Below are 18461 nucleotides of genomic sequence, written 5' to 3'. Positions count from 1 at the left end.
ATGTCCATATATGCAAGTCTCATTTCTCACTCAATAAGTCCTCCCACCCCCTCCATTCCCACTATCTTCATTGCTAAGAATAGTAATAAATAATTTCACAGTGATAAATTCCATGTGTGACAAATGCTAATGTCACCTAACACAATGCTAGGAAGTGCTCAGAAACTATGGTGACGGTGGCATAATGCTCTGAACAGAATGGCACACAAACTCAATTTTAAGGTTTTTTTTCCCCCTTAAGTCTGTAGATCCATATTTGAGAGATTGAGTATGAATTTTAAGTCGTTTTTCTCATTGCAATATAACAAGCTTTTTCTATACACATTTTTTGTTACAACCTATTCTTTTTTTTTTCTTGGAAGAAACGTAAAATATCTGAAATCAGAAAATAAATGGCTCTTTCTTACTGTTATTACTTGACATTTATCCTGTCCCTAATCTGAAATGTTTGCAGATCAGAAAGCCAAAGGCCCTGCTGAATACTGAACCAGAATATTGAGCCAGTATTTGAACCTGTTGATTCAGTGGAACCTGTCTGATAACTGTTCCCTGTATCTTTATACAAAGTAAGAGAAGCATTTGGTTCAGAGATCAGAGACCAAGTGGGAATTAGAGAATGTGCTTAACAGTTTCTCTGGATGTGAGAAAGGTCGTGAAGATGGTAGGTGGAGACAACAAGAAATAATAAAGTCTTCTCATCAAGTGGCCTAAATTAAATTATTTGAAAATCATGCTAGGAAAAAGATCTTCTCATTCTCTATCCCTCCTATGCCCCCTTGGATTAGGTCATTTTCTTAATTAAATATCTGTGCTGTGGATGATATTTTGTTCTGTTTAGGTTGAAAAGATGGTAAAAGTAACCAAAGGACAAGTTTTGAGGTTGGAGTAGATAAAGCAGGTAGGAAAGATGAAGCAGCAGAGAGCATTCTCCTGGTCTGACTGCACATTTTGAGGGCTTCCTGACACTGTAGAGAAAATGACCTGGGGCAACAAGACTTGCATCAGTAAACATATGGGTCTGAGCTATAGCCACAGTATTCTTCAGGAAGTTAGGATACAAGTTAGTCCAGGAACCTGACTTAGGATATGTGTATATTACACGGTTAACCATGGGCTCATTTCTGGGTTTTAACTTGGTCTGCCTTACTATCCACACCAAAAAAATGTAATAGCTTGGAGTGTAGATTAGAAGCCTTGCTTTTCTGCAATTCATTCATACTGTGACTCTCTTTATAGTGCATATAAGATCAAAAATAATGGTAGAGCTAAGACTTTTGTTCACTGTTTCCACTGGAGACCAGAGAAGTTTCCCTGCTGCATGAAGTTCAATTTTAGGAAAGAAGCTCATAGTTCTCAAAACAAGCAGTGTGGGATATGACCCCACAAAAATCTCAATTGGAAAAAAAGAGTCATTTGTCCAGAAAAGGAGTAGTGTTCAGGTTCTAAGTTTGCATTTTGCTTTGCTTTGGTACAGAACCCACTTTAAATTACGCATCACTAGTTTCTTTGTAATTAGCATTTTTGCAGAGATCCAAATCAGCTTAAGCAAAAGGAAAGTTCAGATTAGGTGGTGGGATTCCAGAAACAAAGCCTCTGTGTTATAGACCTTGCAAATTCAAGTAGGTTTCCCATGATCTCTGTGAGAGCTCATCACAGCTCTGATGCTTGAAAACCACTGACTTTTAACTACCAAACTGTGCCTTCTTTCTTGTTCACAAAAGTCACTAACCAGTTTTTCAGAAAAGTTAAGAAGAAATCTGTTTGTAGGAGTCACACAGCAGAATACTAATTGATTTAAACAAAGGAGGAGTGGGTCTGTTACGGCCCCCTTTATTGGGATATGACATACATCCGAATTTTCTTTTTCATTCTTGTGTTGTTTTGTGGTTTTTTTTCCTTCTGCTCTAGCCATCAATTTAATGAGTGTTGACCCTGTCAATACCAATTTCCTCTTCTCAGGCCACCACGTTCAGAGTTTGGTGGGCATTCAATAGAGATTTACTGTTGACTGGGTAATTTGAGTTCATGTGTGTGGTGAAAAATTAGTGAGGAGAATTACCCAGAAAAGTGGATGCCATGACAATGCATGTCACCATGGTGTGACCAGCTCTGCTGACATAGGTTTCAAAAGCTCTCCCCCTGTGAAAATGGGGCCTGTTTGCAAATTAATTAGTTTCTGGCAGCAGCTTGATTGTTGACCCAAAGTTTGTAGAGTGGAAAAACAATCAGATTAGTGTGTTCAATATAAAGGCTCAGCGCGGCGCTCGAGTGTGGTTTGCCAAACTGTTGAAGCCATGAATAGAGTGAAACAAATTCTTTTTTGAGAAGCCAAGGCAAAGGTTAAGTGTGATGTGACTGGAGCACGCTGGCCGTGGGGCGGCGTGGAGAGAATTAAAGGTTTCAGCCACACAAAAATAGAGAGTGCTGAGCGAGTTGCATTGAATTTAATGAAATTCACAGCTTCAGACGCAGAAGTGTTTGGCAATGTTTTAGTCTGTGTTAACGGGAGAAATAAGATGGCTTTGTTTGGAGAAGTTTCCTTTGTACATCCGTGTGGGACACCAGGGACTGAGCCTCTAAAGGGTATTAGAGAGACTTCCTGAGCCTGCACACTGTTTCTAAGCACCTGCAGACTGAGGTTTGTACCAGTTCCTCCCACTCCCCACCACACACTAACTCCCTTTATCTCCAATGATTCAATCCAAGCTTCCCATTCATCACCTCCAACATTTGGGCAGGATTCATCGTTTAAATAGTGCTGGTGTGGGGGCTCATGCTTATGAATAAATGACTGACTAAAGCTTCTTATCAAGGTAGTAAGTGAAAAGACAGATACAAAAAATACAACAGGCCACATCTGTACCTGATGATACATGAGAATGACCCCTTTGCAACCAAGAACTGATTTCTACTCATTATTGTGCATATCTCATTTCATTATTACTCTTCATTCCTTCAATAGCTATTTTTATATATGTTTGCCCTTCATCATTTGGCATTCAATGTTACTATCACCCTTGTAATATTTTCTTTATATCAAACAATCCCTACACATATTTAAAACTAATGTTTTCCCACTATGAAAAATAGAAAGAAAGAAAAAAACAACTGTTGTGGAGGAGCCCACGTTCATGGGCAGTTGAGGTATCTTCTTTTGGCCCAATTGTCTTAGCCCTGTTGGCCTGGATCAGAATGCCTGGCAGACCCAAGGGAATGGCAGGCCAGAGCTGCCAAGCTGAAAATATGAAGGGCTCCACACAGCCCACCACATAGCCCCTATCCCATCAATTAACTGAGATGCCCAGCAGAGTTAATGATGTGAGGATACAGCCCCTTAGTCTGTTCCCAGCTCTTTCCCCCATTCCATAAAATTCCAACTCTTAGCCTGCGACCTGTGCAAACTGTGATTTGTTCTCAGTAATGGGGCTGAACCTGCCCCCTTCACACTAACATTCCTGAGCTGTGAATTGCTTGTCCCAAAAGGCATTTAGTGTTGCTTGCAATTAACACAACTGATTGCTCAAAGCCGGCACCTGAGGTGGCATGGAGCCAGCTGGAAGCATAATTGGCTCCTTAGCTGGAGAAACATCCACTTCACTGTGGAGTCTGTGATGATGGAATTATTAGTTCAAAGTAAGCCAGGTATGTGCATACCTGTTCTATACATTAAAGCCTCTACTAGCACTAGACACAGATGAATTATCACAGACTCCAAGCCTCCCTCTCTCCCTGTCTCCAGAACTTCCCCTTCTCTTTGTTCATGAAATCGCGCACATTTCAGCCTGAATGTTTGTAGGGCTGAGTAATTGCTTTTGTTCTTTGGGTTATTTAATTACAAATCTCAGTAGATGACAGGTCCTCTGCTCTAAAGGAAGACATCACATTTGCACAGTTACAGAATCCCAACACAAATGTGTGTGGCAAATCAGTGACTGCAGATTTATTCATGCCCTCTGGGACCTGCACTGCCTTTTCAGCTTAGCATGCAATATGATTTAAATTACAGCTTGTGCAGAGCTGTGCCTTGGGATTACACTCCATGTTTCCAACTGTTTATAGTTCAGTGAGCTTTAACCTCTGTGATTCTGAAAATTAAATAATGTCACGGCTGATATCAAACTTATGGCTGGTACTAGATTGCTAAATACTGTGTAGTATTAAAAGCCTATTTTTACAACAAAGTGGAAACGTCAATGTATTTAAAACATTGATAGCACATTCAGGTAGTTCAAGAGCACAATTCAAAAGTTACAGCAGCAAAGAATGGGAAAGCTAATATTAAACTATATTATCAAGGATATCGTTTCAACTCCTGTATTTAGCAGAGTTGTGGCTGTGGACTTTACTAGAGCAGGGTTGAGCCTAATGCAGGGCTTTGTGATGACACAGAGACTGTGTAAGATCAAGAAATGTAACTAGAGCATCTTTTGTGGTTAAATTCACATTTGCTAATTCCTTGCTGAAGTTTCATTATTTCTGAAATATTCTAATTTATCAAATATTACATCCTGAAGACCTTTTGTGCTGCAGCTGTGGACATCTTAATATTTCTGTAGCCTTTGAAAAGGAGCAGAGGAAACACCTAATTGGAAAACTCTGTATTTAATGTGACATGTAATTTCTCTTCAGATTACAGTTCATTATATGCCGGGGTTTAACTGATGCAAAAACATTTAGATTTTTTTCCTCCATTTAGTTCTACAAACCCATGTTTCCAGGATAGAAACTATTCCAGTCCCACTTGAGCCACTTCACCATGGTCCTTCCCAGGCTCTGTCAGATAACACTGTGAAACAAAAGGGTGAAACTGATGTCAACAGCAGCATCATTCAGTCCACAGAACCTCATTCATGACTGTGGTGTAAGAAAGGGGGAACAGGAAGAGAAAAGGACAAATGGGAGAAACAAATGGATACTTATTTTTCACTTGTAAAGGCAGCATGTTGGACTAAATAACAGAAAATAAAGAAGAGTTCACACAATTATAGTTAACAGATAGGATGGGCAGATAACAGATACACAAAATGTTTGACAAATGGTTCCTCATTTGATGCCTTTAGATTCTGACAGTGAAATAGATCCTGAACTTCCCATTTTGCTGCATTGCCAAAGTGATGCTTCTTTTTCACCTTGATCTTTAGAATGCCCTATACTACTTATTTCAGGCTTCAATGTCCATCTCTTAGTTATCAAAATTGTGTCAGAAATATCCCATCCCTTGCTATTGCATTGGATTCCATGGGCTTGTATAGATTCATCTGTTTTAAAAGGTGGCTGTAAATTTGATTTTTAAACATGCAGCTAAGTGCTTTTACATACCATATGGTTAAAAAAAAAAATGGTGAAGTGTATAGTAACATCTAAGAGATCAAAGTATGAAGGTGATCACCAGCTAATAGTTGATAGTAGCAGTGAATGCCACAGATGATGTGCTGCTGTACAGATAGCATACAGTGTTACTGAAATGTGATAACATTTTGTTTAATAATCTCAATATCAGTCTCAAATGTAGCAGTGTTGTCCAAAAACTGTTGGGAGTGACCCCCCCAAAACTGAGACTGATCAGCCTTTTTTAGCTCTTTCTCCTCTTCTGAGATCACTGTATCACTGGTGTCTATAAGCTGAATTTTTGTGTTAGTAAGCTGAGCTGTCTTGTGGTATTACCAGGGAAAATTGTCTCTTTCAAAGGCAAGGGTTAATCTTTGGGACTACCTTTTATTATACAACATCCACCAGAATTTGATGTTCAAGAACACTTAGAGCTGCCACAAACACACTGAGGAAATGAAGACAAAATAGTTCCCTGTCTGATTTCCATTTTAAAGTGATAAGCTGGCCTGTGTTTTCATTAGGTTCCTGGATTATGGAAAAGAATATTTTTAACATATCTTTATATATATAAATTTAATTTCCTTTTGGTAGACTTTAACAATTTCTAGTCAGATAAGTACAGCAAGATTTGTAGGAAGATTTTGTTAGAAAATTTGGTATAAGCAGAAACAAGATAAACTTTCAGAGACAGCTTTTATACAGATGATCATTCAGAAAAAGCAGAAAAAAAGTTTCTTTGAAGACTGGATTACATTTTTTTCCCACTCACTGCACAGGTCTTATGAATAGTTGCAACATTCAGTGATAATACATTATATCTATGAGTCTTGCCACATATCTGAGGATTGGTGTTTATTGATTATTTTGCTGCTCTTTGGGCAAAATTCAATATCCTTGTAAGTCAGAGGTGTTCTGTGATGTCAGTGAGATTATTCATGTTTCCTGAGCTCAATAACATTTGTCACACTGTAAAATTTGGTAGTCATGTGGCACAGCTCTCTTCAGTTGCTCACTCCTTCAGTCTCTGTGTCCTGTTCTCCTGTTTCTCTAAAGCAGCTTCCCATAAGGGCAGAAAAATCTCCATGGAACAGGAGGGTACAAAACCTTTCTATGTGATATTTTACATGGACTTGTGAGTCATCAGCCTTTTCACAAGATTGTGTAAATGGGTTGTCATTATCAATACTCAGTTCTGTTCCATGTTTGACATACTGTCAGTTTCAATATTTTTTGCTAGAACTGTTGGTAGAAAGCATTCTTTAAAAAAAAAATCCAGTTTCCCCCTTACTACTGGACCTATATTTTTTACTACATTTCTTTCTTTTATTACTTTTTTAATACTTATGTTAAACTTTCTGCTAATTCTTCTCCCTGTGATTTATGTATCACAAGCAAGTGCACTGCAGTCCTCCTTCACTGCTTTTAACAAACATAAAAATTTTGAGTCTGGGACAATGAAATTTTCATTCTTAAGAGTCACAGAAATTACATCAAATATTTTTGAAGTGCTGTCAGTGAATAATAATTAAAATGAAAATATCAAAAATAAAAAAAGAGTTTGTTTGTACAGAACAAGTGTAAACCAATTAAACTAGGTTTGAGAAGAAAAACTTTCTGACAGTCCAGGTACTGTTGCAAAACTTTTCTGTCTGAAGCAACTTCACAGTTTTCATCTCACCTGTGCTATCACATAAATTTTTATTTTTCTTTAATGAGCAGAACTAAGTTTCCCATCAACAATAAATGAATACATTATTTCAGTTGTGTAAAACCCTGCTAATACCTTATGTTGACTGAAGCTAGATTAAGTTGGAAACACACAGTGCTCACATGACTTCTGAAAGAGGTTGTCATAACTGATGTTATCACACTGAATAACTCAGGTTGTGCTGAGGGGTTTTGCTTCCTCTTACAGATGCCTTATTGCATTTTGTGTTGCTGTGCTACACTGACACATGAACTAAAACCAGTCATTCACCCAGCCCTTTCCTCAGTCTTTCTGCCATCCCTCATTAATCCTACTTTAATGGATTTTGTGCCAAGTTGCTTTACACTAGCTGTAGAAGTTCATTATACCAACAAAACGTTTCTTGTAGTTTGACAAAATTACCTCAGTTCTTTAGCCAAATCTAAAGGATTTAGCAAAGAAATTAAATTGCAGGAGATCGGAAAGGTTAGGAAATTGCTGCAGGAGAGTTCTCTACTGGATGACTCCTTGGGAGCTGGTGTGGGCTGATGATCGTTTCCAAATGAATGAACATCCCTGACTGAGAGTGGAGACTATGGTAGAGTCCTGTCCAGTGTTTGATGTGACATCAGGGAGGAGGTTTTCTTTACAGCTACACAACCCCTTCCACAAGCTTCAAATTGATCCTGGCAGTGTAAAATTTGGAGGCTTTCTTCCTGCTTTCAAAATAGATGATTTTTGACACAAAGGACATATTTGTTCACTTTTTAGGGGAAGAAAAAGTAATATGTCTGCAAGCAAATGGTTCTGGAGACAGGGTTGTGCACTGCATGGAGCTGACAGAGAAATACTGGGAATTTAGCTTTTAGCAGACAGAGGCTAAAAATATGCTTGTTGAGCCAGTGCTGTTCAGCTTTTGCCAGTTACACTGCTGAGGGCTGTCCCATTTTACCTACACTGTAATGTGTTTGCCATGTTAATCCCCAGCTATTCCTCACATTCAGCCAGGTATTTCACCCTGCAAAGTGCTGTGTCAGGAGTTTGGCTGCAGCATGTTCCCTCAGCCTTCAGGACACCTTCTTGTACCCTTAATTTCCAGTTGGCAAAAAGGAAGAATATTCCACCAAGACATAAACACACATCTCTCAGCATTCAAAAAGGCCTGAGAAAATCATATTAATGGGGAGGAACAGGTTTTGGTTTCTGACTTCTAGGAACAACTGCCATAAACTCTTCAGCATCTCCAGGGACTTGTGCTCCACCTGTGAATCTTCAGAGCTTACAAAGGCAGGCCTGTAGCATGGCTCTATATGCCAAAAGTCTGTAACACCCCAAATCAGAAACATCTTTTGTCTTCAGTGCCTCCACGCTCCACTTCCTCCCCTAATACATCACTTCTTAGCATAAAGACTCTGGCATTTAGTTCTTGTCACTCATCCAGAGCTCTAAAGATGTAGGTTACACAGTTAAGGCACAGGCTTTCTAGTGTTTTTATTTCCAAACATCAATGTCAAAAACTTCAGATAAATGACTGAGAGAGAAAGAAACAGGCTCTTAGCTGGAACTCTCATTACCTTTAAGAAATACAGGAAATTGTGATTAAAGTATTTCTAAATGGAGACAATGTGCTGCAAGCCTCACTTTCTGTTCTGTGATGGACACTGGTTTTCTCAGTTGCCCAATTACTCTCTCTGAGGGACAAGTAAATAAGTTTAAAATTAATTGTGTTGATAGATATACAACAACTTTAAAACACAGTCAGTGATAGAGAAGAGGTGTTAATTTTGCTTGTTGTTCTGTAAGGAGATAATAACACCTCTTTTAAATTAAATAGAGAGGATAGATCATAAGCATTGTTTTGTGAGAAATCTAATTCATGTTGAGCATTAAGCTGTAATTTCATTGAACTTTTGTATTCACTTTTCTTCACCATATAATTAGTCTTTAACAGGGAATCAAAACTATTGTTGCCTCTTTAGAACAAAGGCTTCAGAAACTGATAATTGCATCAGAGATCAACATTTTCTCCCTTCTCTTTCCTGTGGGAGCTAAATTATTCCCAAAACATGGTCATGCTGAATTATGCCTCTAAGGCAGAGGAGATGAGGGATCTTGGGGTGGTGGCATTGTCTTGGCAGGTACTCAGGGACTCATTTACCCAGCTCTAGAGGTGCTGAGCACCCCACACTGAGGCTGGGCTCCTCTTTCTGTCATTTGGCCCTGCATCACTGCCAGCCCCTGGAAGGGCACCCCTGGCTCAGTCCCCAGCCTGGCCTTGCCCAATTTTCACTTCTCCACTTCCCCCTGCATGGAGCCTGAATGCTTTAGGATCTTACAACACACTTGCCCTTTTTTTCTTTTGCCTCAGATACAGATCAGTAATTCTTTTAAAAAAAACCCCACTATTTGAATTCAGTTTTATTGTTTCTCACAATGAGTATGATGTATGGATAGCATTTATGGACCAGCCACTGTAAAAGCCACAAGGGCTGGACTCCTGTTGCTGTATGTGTAATTGTACCATTGAGATGCAGAAGAATTTACATGTGTAAAAATGTGGTGTGACTTTTTTAATGCACGTCTCTTTGTGTGTTACATTACTGCTGCACCCATGTATTGAAATGACAGAGGAGTGATATGCTGTTGCTACTTTTAATACCTTTCATCCTTGAAAGTCTGTAATCTCTTTGTGTCACACAAGTCACCACTGAAGCATAGCAGTTGGATTCTGCAGAGGAAGGGTTTGTTGGCTTGAGGTTGTTTTTTTTTTAATTATGAAAAGAGTTTTGAATAAAATATTTTATTTATTTTTAGTAAACTATTAAAATTAAAAGAAGCCTTAATTAACCCTACACTTAGCATGTTTTATAATCTGTCTCACAAAAATTGCCTTGAAAAATTGATACAAAACAGGATATCACTTCTAAGGAGAAACTAGCTGACATAACTAACGTACTAAGATCATCTTGACTAAAGATAAACTGCTTGATGAATATCATCAGTCTTTAAAGCTGCTCTTTCAGGTGGGAATTTCCATTGCAAAATCAGTGAGGGGCCATAGGGCTTCTTACCTTGTAATCACTGCTGACAGCTTGATCAAGCATGGCCTGCATGCCACACATCCTCTGACTCTGTAAACAGCATCTTTAAATGACATCTCTACTCTGAGGTCTGTCCTTCCCATGTTAGCATCTGACAATAAGTTGCCACAAAACCTTCACATTAGCTCCATAATAGCCACAAGTTATCCCTTGTGCAAACAGTTCCAGCCTTGAGGATGTGGTTTGGTGCCATCCCTGTTATTGAGGAGCTTCACTAGAGGCAGTGAATCCATGAGAGCTCTGCTGCATTTGTCTGAGTCAACAGCAGCAAGAGAAATGAGAAAGTTGAGGAATTTAAATGAAGGGACTTTGAAAGAACACCAGCAGAAGCTTTGGTGTTTTGTAAACTACATTCGAGTGTGTAAAACCACAGACCATCTTAGCTCTCTCATCACCACGTATTAACAGCTTTGTCCTCGGGTGACCTTGCTGAGGCAGAAGCTCTGCTCTGCACATTTGTGACTGGAGCTGCAAGTCTCCTCTCTGTGAGTAGTGGCTCTCTGTGAGAGCAAGTCCAGATTTTGTGAGGACAGTGTTTGGCTCTCTGCACTGGGTCTCAGTGGATGGGTGCTGTATGTGCTTATGAAGTCTTGAGTAGCTGTCTATTTTTGTTGTTAAATTTTTAATTTCAGCTTTTCTAGTCTTCCTCTCCTCAGGGTTCCAGTCACCCTTCAGCACTTTTCATTAAATTACAGCAATTGCAGTTTTACTGAGCGTAAAATTTCCCTAGTTTCTTAGAATTTTCTTGCTGTGAACTGATAAATTAGTCATTTTGACCGTAAATATACAATAATAGGGGCATCCAGTTCAAACTCTTTACAAAACATTTCCTAAGAGAACAGCCCTTTGGCTCCTGTCAAGTGATGAAGAGATGACCCCAGCTTCTGTTCCTTCAGCTTATTCCGTCTTGACAGCTAAAGGTAATTTCTGTGCCTTCAAGTTTATAGATCTTCATTAAAATGCTAATACAATTCACTTAGAAAGCCAGTTTCTGACTTTTATTGTTTCTTGCTCTTGGGGGCGTGTATGTATTTGTGCGGTTGTTGTTTTAAAGTGTAACATTTGTTAAAGAACCAGTGCAGATCGATTTACCTTCGCTTTTCCTCAACCCAAAATGCTGAGACAGGCAAAACATGTTTCCATTACTTAAATAAGCAAACAATGCAAATAAATCATAGAGGCAGCTGGACCAAGGTGTCTTTTCCATAAAGAGCCAGATTTCTCAGGAAGGACAGTTTAATGGGCTGCTGCCAGTGAAATGTCTGCAGAGCTGGTAATTGCAGGAGGGCACACAAAGTGCTGCGCAAAGGTGTCATGCGGGATCTGAGAAGCAGCAGCACAGCCAAGACAACTGGAGAAAGGAGACTGAAAAAGGTGTGGGCTTTAATAATTTGCTTCTTAAAGGCTGATTGTTTTAAATAAAAATTCCATGTTTTATTTTTAGGTTGTTCACTTTGGCTGCAAGATCAGAGAAGTGTTTTTAGCTGTAATTTTATTTTGATCGTGTTTATGCTGAGGCTTTGTTTCTCCTTTGATCATGCTTAAACACGTTTCAGAAATGTTTGTTTGATGTATGCTGGTTTTTAAAGCAGTCTTCCACATTGTCTGCCTGTGTTTTTTAAAAGCAATGAATCATTGCAAAATATTTGCTGTCAAATTATTTCTTAAATCCGTTTTCCCAAAACAAGCTTTCTGGACTTCTAGCCAATGGAAGACTGCTTTCACACAAGAAAGTGTTGAACTGTTGTAACAGCATTTCTGAGGGCTACACAGATTGGAGGCAGTTTTAGGGTTGCAGAATACTCCGTAATTCATACTCAGAATCTGAAGTCATTCCATCTTCCCCCAATAGCTGCAGTGCACTGACTTTTACAATTGTTACTGGTGGATTTTGATCAAAGTCCTATTCTCATTCAGTAAAACTTGCTTGAAGTTCCTTCCAGCATTTCTTTTGTGGCTGTGTTGTGTTGAATGTATGAAATAGGTCAACCCTGACTGAATTATTTTAAACTTCCCATGGGGACCCCTTGATACCAAACCTGTTTAATTTTGCAGGGTAAGGCAGGGCAGTCAGGATACTTGAACATACACATTCATGGATGACATTCTCTCTTCTGCTGCATGGGTGAGCAATTAGGAGAGTCAAGGAGAAGTCCCTAATTCCCTCATCTGTGGATATCTCCCTTCTAATCCTCGAAGAAGAGCAATGTAAAAGTGCTGTGCAGTCCATGGAGAGGGCTGTGTTGCGTGACTGCTGGCCATCTGGCTGATTGATTCATCAGGACCCTCTCCAGCCATAGTGAGTGTGCTCTGGAGCCCTGGGGTTGAATGCAAGTGTGCATCGAGCCTTGGGCAGGTCAGACAGCCCCTGTGCTAGTGGAACAATAAAGAACACACAGGGATCGCTGGTTCTCAGCTTTATAACCCATGAAATTATCAACCACTTTTCTCTCCCTCTCCCCACACATGGTAGCATGGTGTTGTTTCTGTAACCATTACATTCATTCTGAACAGAAATTAATCTATTTCTATATGCAGCAGACACATGTAACCTGCACTTCATTCATTTGGTTCACTGCACAGACATAGATCTGTTAGCTGGAAGAGGGGAAAAATCCAAGCACCACCAGGTAACAAGAGCAAGGGCCCTATAATATGAAGAACCACTCTTTTATTGACTGAAACATATTGATTTAACTAGATGCCAAAGCAATTCGAGGTGTGCTCAGTAGGAGACATCAGTGTTGTTCAAGAAAAGTTGTTCCATGATGTACAATGGAAGTGTTTCAATATGAGGTTGTGTGAGTACTTGATTTGCAGGGATGTAGATAGGGTTATTAATCACTCATGGAAAATCTGTATCCATCTCAGATGAGCACTGATAAGAAGTGTATGCAAAGCATACTCACACATGCTCTAGTTATGGCATTGATTTTATCAGCCTGCTTCACAACCCTCTTCTCTGTTATTGCTCTGACAGAATCATTTGAAATACATATTTTCAATTTATTCAACTATTTTTCTATCATTATTGTGTCAGTCCTTCTTTAACACTAAACTGTCTTACTGTTTCTGGTTCATTTGCAAAATTATGAGAGGGAAAGAAAATCATAACAATAACAATACTCTAACCAAGGGCAAGTTTATATAACCAGTGCTATATCAACAATATTTGTTACTCAAATGGGACTCCCTGCAGTATCTTCATAGGCCAATGTAAAGTTAGATTTTTGATGCCTGATAATATAGTGATTTATTTTAGAACTTGATATCTTGTGATTTACAAAACCCATTGCGCTAGAAACAAATCATTCAACCATTTGGGAATGTGTTTAGGTTTTGGTGGAATATTATTTTTACCCTTTTTCATTAAGACCTTAAGGATATAAAAACAACAAAAGAGGTTCTCTAGATCCAGTAGCCAAGAACAGTGTCTTCTAATGCATATCCTCTTTCTCTGATGGATATTTCCCCAGACTCAGTGCAGAAATTTTCAAGCTGTAACCCTTGTTTCTTGAGATTCAAGTTGCATGCAAAGCCCTAGTATATCATATAAAAATAGTTGAGATATTATTTATCTTATGTCTTGTGTCAGTGTAACTTGAAGGCTATTAAATACACGCTAGAAAGAAAGGAAGGAAATTTAATATCTTACATTACTGGGTTTGGGGTGGAGAGCTTAAGATCTCAGATTTTTCTTGTTCTCAGATGTCTAAAAGTGTTTATTTTAAGAGACAATAGGTGGTAGACACAGTTTCACAGAGATCTGTTCTGTAGCCTGTGTTGTTCAACACGTTCATAAATAACCTGAAAAAGAGGTTGGATGACAGATTCTTTTTTTTTCTCATGAACCTAAGTTATTCAGCATAATGAGACAAAGCAAGACTGTGAAGGACCTATAAAGGATCTTATGCAACTACTTAGCTAAGCAGTCAAATGATAAATTAAATTGTTCTTGATGAATGATGTAGTGATAAACAGCGGGGAAAACCATGAGGAAAATATACATATCTTGACATATAAAAGAACGGGTTATGGTCAGAGCACCACCAATGAAGAGTGAGGTTCTGGGGTTATGGCACGTATGGCAATTTCAGATTACTGTTTAGGAGCTATCAAATCCATATTACCTGTTAGGAATTAATAGGAAAAACAAACAAACAAACAAACAAACAAACAAACAACAAAATGAGAGAAAATTCTTCCAGCCCTTGTTAAAGAGCAGAGTTCATCCACATCTTGATCACTAGGCAGTTTTCCAATACAAGAATTGAGAGGAGCCAATTGAAGTTATTAAGATCATTATTCAAAACACAAAATCAGAAGTAAATTTTAAATCATTACATTATGTAAGTGAGGAACGTAGTCCAAAAGGACTTGCTGACTTCTGGAAATTTGCGTGGGTTCAAGAACAAACTACACAGATAGCTGGATGAGAAGTCTGTTGAGAGTTAACTAAGGACACAGAAAGCAACAAAGCTCAGGGAATCAGCTACACTGCAAACAATTGAAGGAAGGGACTTCATTCTTGGAGAGCATTATTTGCAATCACCATAGTCTTGTCTCAAATAATTATTTCTGGACAATCTTGGAGGTTTTATATTGATCTAAGTAAACTTTGGTCTAAGCCATCCTTCTGTACTAGATCTATATATATAGATATATAGATATATAGATATATAGATATACATACATGTATGCACCTACACACACAAGTACATGAGAATATATGTATGTATATACACACAGAGTACCTGATAATGCACACAAAATTATGCTGTGTATATTCATATAATAATTCTATGTTCATAATATTTCAAAGTATGTTGCTTAAAAACACTGCCATCCTTAATAAGGCAATGGGCTGCACAGGCCAGCTAGTGCAAACTGGCAAAACATAGCAAAGTTCATTATTTCCATGACTGTATAACAGTAAACATACACTGAAAAAATGTTAATACAGACACTAAAATAGCTTACAATTTCACACAGGAACAGGACTCTGAGTAGTTAAATATAGTTCACAGTTAATTATCCCAGCAGAATATAGAATGGTTATAAAACAGATTGGTAAATCTGTTGGATATGGCTTCTTTTTCCAAATATAGTGAAAGATACCAGCTGAAGTGCCTCTGTAAAATACAGCAATGAGCCAGATGCACCACTCATATGAATTTATTGATGTGAATTCTATAAAATTCTCTCTCCCAAAACTTCTTTACAGTATTTTTTATGTAACCTGTCAGTATGTCAACATTATATATATTTTCATTTGTTGATGTATCTTTTTTACCTCTAAATAAACTTGTCACTTTAATCACTAAGAAATAAAGTTTATGTATATAAAAATAAAACTTTTCAAAAATGGCAAGACAAACTATTTCAACAACTTGAGTAGAAATTCTAAAATATATTTCTCTTCTGAAAAGAAGACAAAAATTTGGGAATTTGGGGTATCATGTGGAAGTAGTATCAATTCAAATGTGTTTTTCAACTTAACTTTTTTAATAGTAGTACACTAGCAATTTTCTAGGTGTTAATTTTTTTTTAATTGTTAAAATGAGAACTTTATATTTGTCTCCATAATTTTTTTATTTTAATTGTGACTTATACAGAAAGATTAACCCAAGTCCAGACATCCAAGGAACAAGAAAAATGTCAGTAATAAATACATGGAATTATGAAAACATGCTGTATTGTTATACAAATATTTATAAAGAGATTTCATAAACATTTAATTGCTCCAATAATACAGATTTTTTTCATTAAATGCCTGTAGCAAACACCTCTCTGTATTAAACATAAGAGGAATGTAAATACCTGTCACATATTAACAGGTGATGATGTACCTAATATAGAAATATTTGCCATGGGATGCAATGATTAGGTCTTGGGAAGAAAAATGATAGTTCATTTATGCAAGGAAGAGAAACGACCCAGTTCTTGGAATAGTAAGGTGCCAGTGGCATTGTCTTCTCAGATCCCAGATTTGTCAGTGCTCACCTGATACCAGAGAGTGACAATCCAGAAGATGACAAAATCTATTTTTTCTTCCGTGAAAACGCAATTGATGGAGAGCACACTGGAAAAGCCACTCATGCCAGGATAGGGCAGATCTGCAAGGTAAGGTGATGAGTTCTTGGTGTGATACTGAATGCATTTGCAAAGCAATTTTAGAAACTGTGTTTTCTTGCCTGTGGAATATTCAGTATTAACAGTGGCATTGTACTAAAGCAGAGTTCATCCCAAGAGACAAATACAGAAATTAATCCTATTCAATTATTTTTGGGGGGGAACTTCACAATGATGTTTGGTTTAAAAAGCCATAGGTATCTTCTGAGGCTTAGAAAGTGTCCGCAAAATAAAATCTTTCACAGGAAATGCAATACCTCCAAGTAGGCTAAAAATGTTTGAAGAATTTGATTTTTAAATGTTATTGCCTTTCCATTCCCACATTAGTGAAAAGCTTTATAAGACAGGCAAAGGAAGATACAGCAAAATAATTGTTTAATGTTAGCTGTAGAAATGGGCAGCCACTCCAAAAACCCTTAGTGACTGCAAGATGAATCATTTGTCCACAGTAATAAATGTCCAGATGGTTTTCTGATAGACTTTCAAAAATATTTCTGCTGATGAAATTATATTGAAAAATTTTGAAGCTTTGGCAGTTGTGGTGTTTACAGTAAAATTTTCTGTTAATCCATAAGCACAATTTCAATTTAACTCCTCGAATTCTGAGGTTCCTACTTTGAAACAAATTACCCCACACATATGAAGTTCCTGGGGCATTTTGTTCCTACATTTTTGCAGCTGTATAACTGATCCCACTGTTCTGGCTTTTTTGTCTACTTTATTCCATTGCAAGCTTCATTTCTACTTTGTTAAGCATAATAAACACCATCATCTTTTCCAGAACATGGTAGACTGGGAGCTTTGGAGCAAGATATTCTGCTAATTTCTTTTTTTATATTTTTGTTATATATCTTTTATATCTTTTGTTATATATCTATAAAGCTATATAAAGGTATTGGAGGGGTTTGGTTTTAAATTATGGGCTACTATGAAATATGACACAATACAATGAAAATAAAAATAATTCAGATTTTGTGTCTTTTAACATAATATTGCTTTTGTGCATAGAGAGTGAATTCTCTCTTGTTTTCTCTAAATGTCATCTTACTTGCTGTATTTCTCTGTCCTCTGATGATAATTCAGACAAAGACTGTTGCTAAATATTAATGCAAAATGCTTTTGTTATTAGAATGACTTTGGTGGACACAGGAGCCTTGTTAACAAATGGACAACTTTCCTCAAAGCACGTCTGATTTGCTCTGTACCAGGACCCAATGGCATTGACACACACTTTGATGAACTACGTAAGTGGCAGAAATGCCTGGAATATAGAAATGTCTTCAGGTATTATCTGCATGAATTTATCTTAACCTTAATTCTTTTTCTTGTTTTTGTTACAGAGGATGTGTTCCTAATGAACTCAAAAGACCCTAAAAATCCAATAGTCTATGGAGTGTTTACAACTTCCAGGTACAGAGCATATCATTTTACTTGCATGGAAACTTGGGTGGCTGCTTGTTTTAAAGAACTCTCTTTGTTAAAAGTGTTTTTAAAAAACACAAAATTTTCTTAACCTTTGAACTGAGAAGTCAATGGCAGTAAGAAGTCATGAATTAGGTTTCTTTCTTATGAGCAATGTACATCATCACTCTGAAGCTAGCAAACACAAAGACTATCAGTTTCTCAGGCTGTTTATGCTGTTGAATTGGCTTTTTATTGCAGGGATCAGCATTTGTAGCCCTTTCCACACAGATTTGGAAAAAGAACAAAAGCATAAATAAACTTGTTTGGGGGCAGTGAAAAATAGGAAATCTGTGGCGTAAGAAATTGGCTGGCGAAGGAGATTGCTGAAATCTGGAAAGTCTAATGATCTTTCAGAAGTTCTGTTATTGAATCACATGTAACTGTGACTTGAATGTTTTTGTTACATTGTGCTTTCACTAAGAACAAAATATACTTGTAGCTCTGGCTTGAGGAAGGTTTGAAGAACTGGTTGTATTGCCACATTTATCTGTGAAGGAAACAACTTTTAGTTTATAAACAGAAGAAATGTTTCTAGTGATACCAGGCATAGAGGAGGGAGATTTACAAGTCCTTCCTTTGCATTGTCTTCTGTAAAAAATGTCAGGGTAAGAAACAACACTAAAGTTTGCACTTATGCTCCCCAGGTGATAGAAGAGACTGCTAAAAAATAGAAAAATATGGAGTGTAGGAAAGAATTGAATAGTTCTCTAGGGAAAACCTTACTGAAATTTACTGAGATTTGGGCT

The 18461-nt window shown here is 37.6% G+C and overlaps 1 protein-coding gene across 1 annotated transcript in view; it reads left to right on the top strand.

Annotated features, from left to right (window-relative positions):
• The window catches only part of SEMA3A (semaphorin 3A), a gene marked incomplete at its 3' end in the record, with an annotated part of 138941 nt that overhangs the window by 108652 nt on the left and 11828 nt on the right, over positions 1 to 18461 (top strand). The window contains exons 7-9 of the mRNA XM_079304479.1: positions 16100 to 16242; positions 17381 to 17495; positions 17592 to 17661. Of these exons, the coding sequence (XP_079160605.1) occupies positions 16100 to 16242; positions 17381 to 17495; positions 17592 to 17661 (328 nt within the window). The remainder of the gene's footprint in view (positions 1 to 16099; positions 16243 to 17380; positions 17496 to 17591; positions 17662 to 18461) is intronic.

The sequence above is a fragment of the Erithacus rubecula genome (genome assembly GCF_903797595.1).
Source record: "Erithacus rubecula genome assembly, chromosome: 4".
Taxonomy (NCBI): domain Eukaryota; kingdom Metazoa; phylum Chordata; class Aves; order Passeriformes; family Muscicapidae; genus Erithacus; species Erithacus rubecula.
Note: the sequence above shows the minus strand (reverse complement) of the source record. Positions and strands in the feature narration are given on the sequence as shown.